The 10,865-nt window shown below is 32.2% G+C and overlaps 1 protein-coding gene and 4 non-coding genes across 5 annotated transcripts; all 5 read left to right on the top strand.

The window, feature by feature from the left end:
* Positions 1 to 1,197: 1,197 nt before the first annotated feature.
* Positions 1,198 to 1,270, top strand: TRNAV-CAC (transfer RNA valine (anticodon CAC)). Its single transcript has one exon. It is a non-coding gene; the product is annotated as a tRNA-Val (tRNA).
* A 336-nt stretch (positions 1,271 to 1,606) lies between these two features.
* TRNAL-CAA (transfer RNA leucine (anticodon CAA)) lies at positions 1,607 to 1,729 on the top strand. The gene is made up of 2 exons: positions 1,607 to 1,644; positions 1,685 to 1,729. It is a non-coding gene; the product is annotated as a tRNA-Leu (tRNA).
* A 384-nt stretch (positions 1,730 to 2,113) lies between these two features.
* On the top strand, positions 2,114 to 2,233 carry TRNAL-CAA (transfer RNA leucine (anticodon CAA)). Its single transcript has 2 exons — positions 2,114 to 2,151; positions 2,189 to 2,233. It is a non-coding gene; the product is annotated as a tRNA-Leu (tRNA).
* Positions 2,234 to 2,700: 467 nt separating this feature from the next.
* Positions 2,701 to 2,772, top strand: TRNAE-CUC (transfer RNA glutamic acid (anticodon CUC)). Its single transcript has one exon. It is a non-coding gene; the product is annotated as a tRNA-Glu (tRNA).
* A 972-nt stretch (positions 2,773 to 3,744) lies between these two features.
* Positions 3,745 to 10,604, top strand: LOC108728873 (odorant receptor Or1). The gene is made up of 6 exons (XM_018457670.1): positions 3,745 to 3,818; positions 4,518 to 4,807; positions 6,528 to 7,144; positions 7,216 to 7,320; positions 8,373 to 8,531; positions 10,424 to 10,604. The coding sequence occupies exons 1-6, from the start codon at positions 3,745 to 3,747 to the stop codon at positions 10,487 to 10,489; spliced, it is 1,311 nt and encodes a 436-aa protein (XP_018313172.1). The 3' UTR covers positions 10,490 to 10,604.
* The last annotated feature ends 261 nt before the right edge of the window (positions 10,605 to 10,865 follow it).

The raw sequence follows: 10,865 nt of genomic DNA on the forward strand, positions 1-10,865 counted from the left end.
ATTGTAATCATATCACGTTAAATGTTATAAAGAAATACTTTAATTTGTAAAGTCATGACAGTGTTTGCATATTGTGTGAAAATAAATATATAAAAAATAGCTAGATATATTAAATGGCATAGAAATTTATTATATCGTTTAATTTAAGGTCAATAGTTTTCAATATTACATTTATCAGGATGATCTCTCTCAGGTTTCTTCTCTGTGATACAGTATTTTACGGTAAACGCGCAATCCTGGTTAAAAGCGTTTTTACATGTGCCTACTGTGGGTTAAATTTCTAACGTATTATTAGCCTCCGTCGATAAAATATTGAGCGAGAAAACGTAAGAAATGCAGCAACTGGTAACAAAGTGGCTGTGTCTATAAGCCATGGGCACCGTCGATCAAGTCTGAAATGTCCGAATACTGTAACTCACGGTTTAATCACTGCTGTAATGCAATACCATTGTCCGAATGGGACTGTAAATCCCTGTACAGTGACGAAAATGGAGAGAGAAACGCCGTAGAAATTCCACAGATTCATCGAAGCGACGGTGAACTGCAGTCTCGATTTAATGTCATGTAACATTTACAATTCAAAGGGTACCGAAATATCTCCGGCACGCCGGCCGTGTTTTTCTCGTGATAGACGGCATTGTATCCCACGGATTTATTTACAAACATAACGGCGTTACATTTCTGTAAGACTCTTCTAACAATAAGTCAGTACTTCTTACGATCTCTTTATTATGACATATCTACTGTGTTCGAATTCATTTGTCTTATTTATCAATCTAATTGATAACTATTCATATCTAATTGATAATCTATTAATCTATAAATTCTATTATGTTATTATTATCTTTTGTAATATTACATATTATACTTATTTTCAATTATTCCTAGCAGTTTAAACGATATTAGTTATCGAATGAAAAGTTTAAAATTAATTTTTGATAAATAATGTATTTAATTATTATTTAATATATTTGTATGATATATATAAATAGAATTGTATAAAAATAGAATAAAAATGCTTCAATTGTTTGAAATCTGTACTTTTCTATTTATCAAATTCAGATATAATATAATTATTATAATATTTCAATGAAATTTTTTAAATATAAAGTAATATCATATTAATAAAGTTTAATTACATTACAGAATAGCTTGTAGGAACTAGATATTTGAAATCAGAAGAAGATCCTCCCGTGAGTTTCCGTAGTGTAGTGGTTATCACGTGTGCTTCACACGCACAAGGTCCCCGGTTCGATCCCGGGCGGAAACATATTTTTTTTTTTTACAATTTAATTTCTTTTATCTCGAAATTTATATATATATATTTTTTTTTTAATTAAATAATACTTTTATTATAAAATTATATTTATTGAATATCTCTCTCTTTCGAATTTGTATTTTATGTAGAATTTGTAAATAACATAATTAACAATAATAATTAAAATTTTATATTTTTATGTTTTCAGTAAAATATATATTGTAAAAATTAAATATATATACAAATAAGAAAATTATTTGTAGTCTGAAAGATAATATTAATGAACAATCTAAATACATAAATTGAATAAATGTTCATGTAATTATTTTAAGAAAGATGAGTTCAATTGTCAGGATGGCCGAGCGGTCTAAGGCGCCAGACTCAAGGTTCACTCCTTCTCGGTTCAAAAACCGAGTTTTTCGGGCTTTCTGGTCCTCTTTGAGGGCGTGGGTTCGAATCCCACTTCTGACAAATTCTTTTGCTCGCAAAAACGTCATGAGTAAAAAACACAATGGAAAATAATCAATTAAATTGTTTTCGAAATTTATTAAAAATTTTGCAATATATTATTTTATCTTACACGCATTTTGTAGATGAAAGAGCTTTCCAAAAAATTTATGGCAAGTATAATTGATTTTTTTTTACACAGTTTATGTTGGTAATGAATTATTTTATATTATGACTTATTAATTATTATTATATTATAGATCATTAATTATTTTATATTATTGGATTATTTAATCAATCACGGATATTTATTCTTACGTGTCTTATAGTAAGTGAATTAAATAACAATTTAACGTGTGCACTGCTGTATGCACCTTATCTGTATTATTAACAGAATCGTAATCGATTGTCAGGATGGCCGAGCGGTCTAAGGCGCCAGACTCAAGGTTCATACCTTCTCGGTTCAATACCGAGTTTGGAGCTTTCTGGTCCTCTCTGAGGGCGTGGGTTCGAATCCCACTTCTGACAAAATTTTTTGCTTTTTGTCGTAAGTTATGCAATTGTTGTTTATATTTTTTTGCCTTAGTAATTAATAAATATAACGATCGAAGTGCCGAGTTTACCGTGAAATGTGCATCATCTAAAACGTCGTCGGTTCGAAACTTACGATTAGTACAAACGATATTATGTTTTTTTACTTTTTTAAAAACGATTTTCTGTTAATTGTTTATGTGACAAATATGTGTAATAGCTTATTATAATTATTAAAAATGTTATTTATATTACTAAATATAAAATATAGAAATAATAACTTTTTATTTATGATTGACTGTTTTCAGAGATATTTTATAGAATTGCTATGAGATATTATTGCAGTTAGCTAGCATAGTGTTTGAAAAAAATATAAAACTATTAGTGACTTATAAATTATACAGTTAAAGTACGATAGCTAAGTACTATACGTTTCTTTAAAATTCAAAAAGAGACTTTCATAATCCGGTATGGTCTAGTGGCTAAGATACCTGGCTCTCACCCAGGAGGCTCGGGTTCGATTCCCGGTACCGGAATTTATTTTTTTTATTATTTTAAATGCACATTTTTTTTGGTACGTATTATAACTCTAATTTATTCTCTAATTTTCATTTAATTTTGCAGTTACATAACAATAAATTATAAATAAATAAAAGTAAATACATGAAAAAAGATATAGAAGTAAATCACAACTAAATAAAAATAAATGCCTAAAAATTTAAAAGATATATATATATATAAATACAATAATCTTTTTAAAATAAAAAATTATTAAATACGTATTGTAGCTTCATCGTTATTCTCTAAATTCAATTTAATTTTGCAGTTATATGAATACACAACAAATTATAAATAAATAAAAGCAAATTACAATAAAATAAAAGCGAATGTATAAGAACAAATTTAAATGATAGATACACTTATCACTAAACTGTTCTTGTAAAAATGTCTCGAGATTCTTTTTTGCCTTTACGTCAACAATAAATTACGTATTGTTATACAATCGCGAAAGAACTAGCAATACTACAGCGATCGATTCGTCTTACAGCAAAACACACATTGTCAAATTTGTAGTCGAGTCGGTTATTTCAATAGAAAACGACGGACCGTTTATACTTATGAATGTGCGGCTTGATAAATCGTTTCTGTATTGGCCTCTTATTGCGGTAAAATACAAACGCTTGGGAACGAAACAAATCGCGGGATTGCAGCAGCATTGCAATTACCGCTATTTTCTTAAATTATTGGCGTGATGGAAGACGTTGCCGCAACGAGCGAGTGTCTATAATTCGTGGAAAAAAAGACGAGACAGTACAATCTGCGTCCAGTTTATCATGGACAATTTTCTCCTAGTGTAGCGAAGGGGAATATAGATTCAAACGACTCTCGATAATGAATACTTTGATATATAACGTCGCTCGAGGAATCGCACCCACGCGACACAGGTGACCTCCCATGCCCTGCATGCAGCGTGTCCTTTATTGTCGTTGTGGAACGGAGTAGCAGGGATGACGCGAGAAACGACTAGCAATCGTTTGGAACAGTTCCAGAAGTTGAACAATGCGCAGCTCAGTTACTTAAAGTGAGATCTGTTGTAAATCTTACCACGCGGGGGCGTGATTGACTGATCGTTTATCACCTATTTCAGAAGATCGTGTCGTCTCGTTTTACATTTTATAATTGTGCATTCATATCTGCGTATCGTTTGTGTGATCCTCGAGCCGACTTCGAATTCTTTCTCCCGATTATATTGATTTACATTTTCTGTTTCTCAATACTTACCTGAATGATAATTCTTATATATTTTCGGTTGTTAAAAGAGAATATAAGGTTGAGAAAGTTTCACTATCCATAAATTTTCAAGAAATTCAGGATTTTATTTTTGAAGAAACTATAAATACAGTCTGTGCATTTTTCTTTTATTTTACAGAGTAAAATACATAAGAATTATCATTAAAGTGTTGAAAAACAGAAACCATCAATATATTTATAAATCAGTGTAATTCTCTTGACATTAAATATTGCCAATAAATTTCATTATTTTAATATATCATTTAAAATTGTATCGTAAATAAAATTTATATCATTATATTTATTTTCATACATTATAAGCAAAATATTTAAACTTTTTATAGCTATTACAAATTTGCGTTGCTACTCCAAACCAAACGGAATTTTTGAAAATTAAAGAATGATATCGGATTATTACATGTTGAGAAACAACATGTTGATAAAAATTTGTTCAGTGTTATAAATGTTCCTTTATAATTTATGATTTCAGATACGTTGGCTTATGGCCTCTCGACTCGAATTCATCCGCGTTCCTAAGATGCTCATACCACGTGTACAACAAATCTGTCTTAGCGATTATGCTCGTCTTCATGATAACTCTATTTGCTGACATTTGCATGAGTTTTGACGACCTGTCAATCGTTACGGACGACGGATGCATCTTTGCTGGGATTGTCGTCGTGTTCTTCAAGGTGATGATCTTCCAAACTCGTCATGAGAAAATCATACGATTGCTCCGCAAAACTATCGGCAATTGTATCGAACTCTGCAAGTTTCCCAGTGAGTAAAATTGCGTTCTTATAATCAGCATTTAGATGTGTGAGACCAATATGGCAAAAGAATCCGAGAAGGATCGAGTAATTTTAAACGAAATATCATTGTTTCAGAACATTCAGTATTTCGTATGTCATACAATTTTATCGTCGATATTTATTTAAACACATGTCTATATATTATCTGTAGATGTTTTTGACTTTACATTACTTACGTGGTATTTTTTAATGTAATTACTTATAAGATATGTCTGCCCTTATTAGGAAAAATACTATCAGACTCGCGAAAAAATGGTTAGAAATAATTGGAAAATTATTCAAATATTGTGCACTATTCGTTCCAATAGTTTTTTCACTTATCCAATATTATTTTTTTCATAAAGGTGACAACATTATATCTCAATTTTCATTCTTCTCTTTATAATCATTTATAATCAAATGAAGATTAATAATATTTTATACATCCTTTAGAGATATAATAAAATAAGCAAAATTTTTTATTTGTGAAACAATTTGCGTTAAATTTAATAAAGTGTATAAATATAGCATATTCGTACATTCAGCGATTTCATAAAGCGTGTCTTGGACACGCCGCGTGAGTAATGAAAGATTAAACGTATATTAAATTGTTACAATCCATGGAAGAATGAAATGTCATGTAAATGGCTTTAGTGTCAAGTCACATAAATATATGTATCCTCTGTTAAGCAAACACGCTGACAGCAGGGCACGCAATTTTACATTTTAATGAGATCTGCATGTCGAAAGGACACTGCGGAAGGGCCATCATAGCTCGTCAACTTCTCCGTTAATTCAGGACCACTCGACGAATTTTTCCTTGCCGATCTCTGCCAGTCCTTCTCGCGACGTATCCTCTTGACACGCGATTAAGGATCTACGATTCATTCACAGAGAATTACTCGGCAGTTTGCATAATCGCACCTGATATATGCATCCGCGACACGTGACGTTTCTTTGGAATCGCATATCAAGTTTCATTAATTCTAATATCACATTGCGTAAGATGCAAAGTACACACCAGCGATATCGACACTGTGAAAACGATTGCACTTTTCCTTCGAATAGTCATCTCCCAGTCTGAAATTTTTCAAGTAACTGCCAAACGCAATTACATGCATCGATATACAAAAAGAACAGTTTTGCCTAAAAATTTAACTATAGGTATAAACATAGATCCGAAAATAATTTTGTTGAACTAAAAATAATTATGTAAGACGCTCTCAAACCGATTGCTAGAATGTCAATAATTTTTGCAGCAATTTTAATCGTACTGGAGTTTCCTACATACTCATTTTGATGGCCAAAACAAAATTATTTTCAGATCTATATCTAATATTTAAAGACCTGCTATTACCGAAAAATTGAATCTTAATGAATTAGTTTTCACATATAATGTAACTTATAATGTAGGGAACAAAAGATATCATAGACATAAAGTTCAATAATGAATAATTTTTCAGCTATATATCAAAGGATCACAAGTATATGAGCATAATTATTACTCTTGATACACCATAGCTCAGAAACTATTCTTTATTGAGTTTTGTATTTATTACACATCCTTTGTTCACTATATTATAAACTACATTAGGTGTAAAAACTCATTTCACAGGAATCCAATGTTTCACATAATTAATGTAGGTTCTTTTTAGATACTTCAACAAAATTATTTTTTTCGTGCGAGTTTTAATTATCCATTTAATCAGTTGGCGTCGAAGACAAAATCGTGGACAAATACCTGCTGCTCTGTCGCGTGACCTTCTACGGATTTAGCATCCTGGGTTTCTTCCTCGTGATCGTTCTGCTGTTCGTCGTGCCTGTGGAGCACGGAGAGCTCCCGGTGAGGGCGCAGTACCCCTTCGATACAACCGTGTATCCATGGCACGGAATTGGTTTTTTCGTCGAGGCCTGCACCGTTTCCGTCGGTGTAACCGCCATCATCATGATGGACAGTTTGCTTACCATTTTATGCAATTTATTTCTCGTGCAGCTCGAAATTTTGAACGTACATTTTAAGAGCTGCGGCAACAACGACTGGTACGATGCGACGCCAAGTGGTATGGATAAGCGAAACTGCACCATCGATGAAAATTCTTGTTACGGGGCATTTTCTACAACCGAAGCCAGCTGCGAAAAGGATAATTATGATCCGGACGCGATTCGCTGCGGCGGTTTCGCCGAGCGGTTCGGACGATCCATCCGTAATCATCAACGTCTGCTCGCCATAATACACGACTTCAACGAAGTCTTCAGCGCCGGCATGTTCGTTCAGATGCTCTCGAGCACCTCGATGATTTGCCTAACTGGCTTCCAAGCAGCCTTGGTGAGTCGTGATAAGTCAAAGTGCCAAGTCGCGGTCAGATCGTGATCAGAGTCTCGCTTTGTTTCGAGCAGGTCATAGGCCAGAGCTCCAATACCTTAAAGTTTGCGGTATACCTGATTGCAGCTCTTTCGCAGCTTTTCTATTTCTGTTGGCTAGGAAACGAAGTGAAATACCAGGTGCAATTATATTCCGTAGCAACACTTGCTTTACTGTAATATTATTATTCTGTCATATTATTAATTTACTACCAATACTTATAGTTACGAACCACAATTTTTTAAATATTTAATAGTGTAATTCCAAAATTGTATATCGCTCTCTCACTTTAAAAGTGACAACATAAAAAATGTTTTCGAGTTATTACCATGAATAAACTAACATTACTAAACTTACTCTATTAATGATCAAAAGTGCATTAATCCAACTTCATAAAAAATTAATAATAAATCGTTAAAATCGTCACAACTCGAAAAGAATAGTTTTTTAAGGAATATGAAACGAAAATAGCAAAAATAACATTTGATCACGTTAGGAATATATTCTTTTGGTCGACATTATTTGATTAGTCAATAATTTTCTGTCAAGTTGAAAAATAGTTTTTCATTTCTTCTGAAAAACTTATTTCTTTTAATAATAAACGAAGTAACCTCAGGTCCAATAATTAATAATAATACAAAAATAAAACGCCAATGTGAGCCAACATAAGATGTAATTTGTGAAAATTAATTATTTCTTAGCAGAAAGTAAAAAGTGTTTAACGATACTTCGTCTTTGATTTCTGTTCCTTTATTTTAATGCTGACAAGTTTGTATTATTAATCCGTTCACTTTTTACACTTGAAGAGGACAAAATTATATTGTCGAAACGTTTGTATTGTAAATTTTCTGTTAAGAAATAATTAATTTTCACAAATTACATCTTGTGTTGGCTCACATTGGCGTTTTATTTTTGTATTATTATTATTTCTTTTAATTGTCTTTTAAAGTAAGGGAGTGAAGATCAAATTTTACTTTACGATGTTGAGAGTAAAATTATACAAGATCTATTTCCCGTTTTACTATTCAATTCCGTTAACAAAATCAAGGAAAAGTTAGAAAGTTGATAAAAGTCACATTTTAATAAACTTGTAATCTCTTTAGAATTAACACACACACGATAATTCATTCGGATTTGTAATATGTATACTTGAGGCGAACTTCCACATCGCATTGGATTTACGATCTTACAGAGCGCATCGTTGACGCAAAGCCAGTGGCTTTCAAAATGGAATGATGACATTTCCGCCAAGTCTGGACGTCTGCTAATACTGTCCATAATATTTTCAAGAAAAGCAATAAATCTGAAAGCAGGTGTGTTCTACGCTTTATCCATGGAGACATTCACCGCGGTGAGTATATCTTCAAAAACGCATCGATGATCATATCCTCAAACCGGTTGAGTACCGCGTGATACTTCTGGTACGCATAGTGTAGGAAAAGTATCGAGTGAGATCATAATAATTAAATGAAATTAAAGCCATCAGATAGGCACTTGAGGAGGAAGACGAATATATTATAGTGATCGAAGCGTATTTCTCGCGCAATTCCGTGAACTTTCCAGAGAGATCCAACGAACTCGGCGAGACATTGACAAAAAATATGATTTGCATGAATTAGATGAGTCGCGTTTCACTGGAAGATTAATAACTTTAAATGAATCGGTTAGTGTAAAAAGAGGACGAGTCCAATTTTATTCGAAAATAAGTTTTTCTTCTAACTTCTTTTTGATCATGAAATGGATAAGTACGCTTTCTATATGAAATAGGGTACTTTTCCTAGGCTTTGAAGAACCTAAAAAGTTTAAATAGATAGTTGAAAACGTAGAGAGTGTAGAGAGTAGTGTAGAGAGGTCACGAATCCAAGACTAGCAAGATTCAAGATTTGAAAAAAATGGAATCCTATATCCCATTAAAATGTAAAAGCTTTTTTGATTGATTTTTGAATGACCAACGACTAAACAACCAGAAAAGATAGTTTAATAGTTAGTTTTTTTTAATTTATCAGATCAATAACACTTCATCTTTGCCAATTTGTGAGTGACTTATTCATTATTATATACATATATTCATTAGCATTATACATGTGAGTTATTCATTCTATTGTAATTACTTTGTTGAGGAGGATTCCAAAGAGAGTTGAATCAAATAAAGAAGACATCATTACAACTTCTGAGTATTAATTATTCACTAAGAAATTGCGCTGGTTACCTATGCTGACTCTCACTAGCCTACTTCTATTTATTTTTATATTGTTTATAATTCGAGAGTCCCGTTGTAATTATTATTGTGTTAATAGTTAGTGTTTTAACTTCAGTGTTTCCAAAATTAATTTGTGTATTATCCCAATTAAATTGTTCCTTGTAATTTATAATTATTATTTAACATAATTTGAGACACATAAAGTAACATTTTTAATTTTTTTGACCAACGTTGAACAAAAAAGACGTGAGTCCAAAAATTTGAAATTTAAGTTTTTCATTTAATAGACAAGATTTCAGGAATTAAGAATGTTTAAAAAACATTATTGAATGTCATATTTAAATTCTCAAAAGTAAATTTGTTAATTTTTTTCATTGGAATTGAAGTTAAACAGTTTTTGTTAATACTGAAAAATTTGATAACCGTTTTCCCTTTTCTGCACTCACCGATTCAAATAAAGTACAGCGTTTTTTCGCTGTTGCTTCGTATGCGCATGGTGTGTGTGTGTGTGTGTATGTGTGTACGTATGGCAATTTTATTTTTCTTCACCTGCGGCAAGTTGATGCCGATAGTCGTAAATACATCGGGATAAAAGAATGGAACACCGGATGTTGCGAATGGAACTCCATAAAAGTCCAGAAGGAATATATGAAGATCAAAACGCATCTCTAGCACGTGCAGAGAGGCGAAGCGTTCTCCGCCCATACTTCGTGAGCAACTGCATATTAAATCGATGGTCGCGCGATTGTCTGATACAACAGAATGCCTAAAGACACTATTAAAGTACCTACGAAGTCTAAATAGCCAAGCACTGATTCGTGTATCCGAAGATTTTCTTGTGTGTGTACCCGAAATAATTTAAATCAGAGTTAAAATAACTCACGAAATAATTTGGAGTTGACTATTTTAACTAGTAATTACATAGATTTCTCAATTAAATTTTCCTTAGCACGGTTTTTTTACGCACTCGCGAATTACGTCGTTTATTATTCGCGATTGAATCACAAAAGATGGATCGATAATTTACTGTGAATTTTTCGTAGATCCTGCGAGGCTCGTACTCTTTCTTCGCTCTGTTGAACACTATGCACTCGGAAGACGATCAGTGAATCCGACAACCCTTCGGCTCTAGTTATCATAGAACGTCTGTGATTAAGTATTTCGTTGCGAAGCGTATTGGAGCAATACAGTTGAAAACTAACAATAACATGTGCGTCAGCGATCCAGAACAAAATGCGTGCCATTATCGCTATGATGTTTATATAAAGTGTATCGAGTATGCTGTTGAACTTTGCCGAATAAAATTGTTGGAATACAAAAGAAAATAGATATTTCGATAGAGACGTAAGAATTAGAGATAGAATTATTTTAAAATCATATACAATTATATTACAATTTAATTAGAATTATATATGTGCTGCTTAAAGTTGCTTAGAACTTAGAGATTTCATAAAAAATTGATGGACATAATTATAAGTAAAATTA

Source organism: Mycetomoellerius zeteki, unplaced genomic scaffold, assembly GCF_001594055.1.
Source record: "Mycetomoellerius zeteki isolate Tzet28-1 unplaced genomic scaffold, Tzet1.0 scaffold655, whole genome shotgun sequence".
In the NCBI taxonomy this organism is placed as follows: domain Eukaryota; kingdom Metazoa; phylum Arthropoda; class Insecta; order Hymenoptera; family Formicidae; genus Mycetomoellerius; species Mycetomoellerius zeteki.

What these genes read in the sequence shown, in the direction of transcription:
- LOC108728873 (XM_018457670.1), top strand. Translation starts at nt 3,745, where the DNA reads ATGACGCGAGAAACGACTAGCAATCGTTTGGAACAGTTCCAGAAGTTG. An exon ending in CTGGCTTCCAAGCAGCCTTG is followed by an intron (nt 7,145 to 7,215) that starts GTGAGTCGTGAT and finishes TGTTTCGAGCAG; the next exon opens with GTCATAGGCCAGAGCTCCAA. An exon ending in GAAACGAAGTGAAATACCAG is followed by an intron (nt 7,321 to 8,372) that starts GTGCAATTATAT and finishes ACGATCTTACAG; the next exon opens with AGCGCATCGTTGACGCAAAG.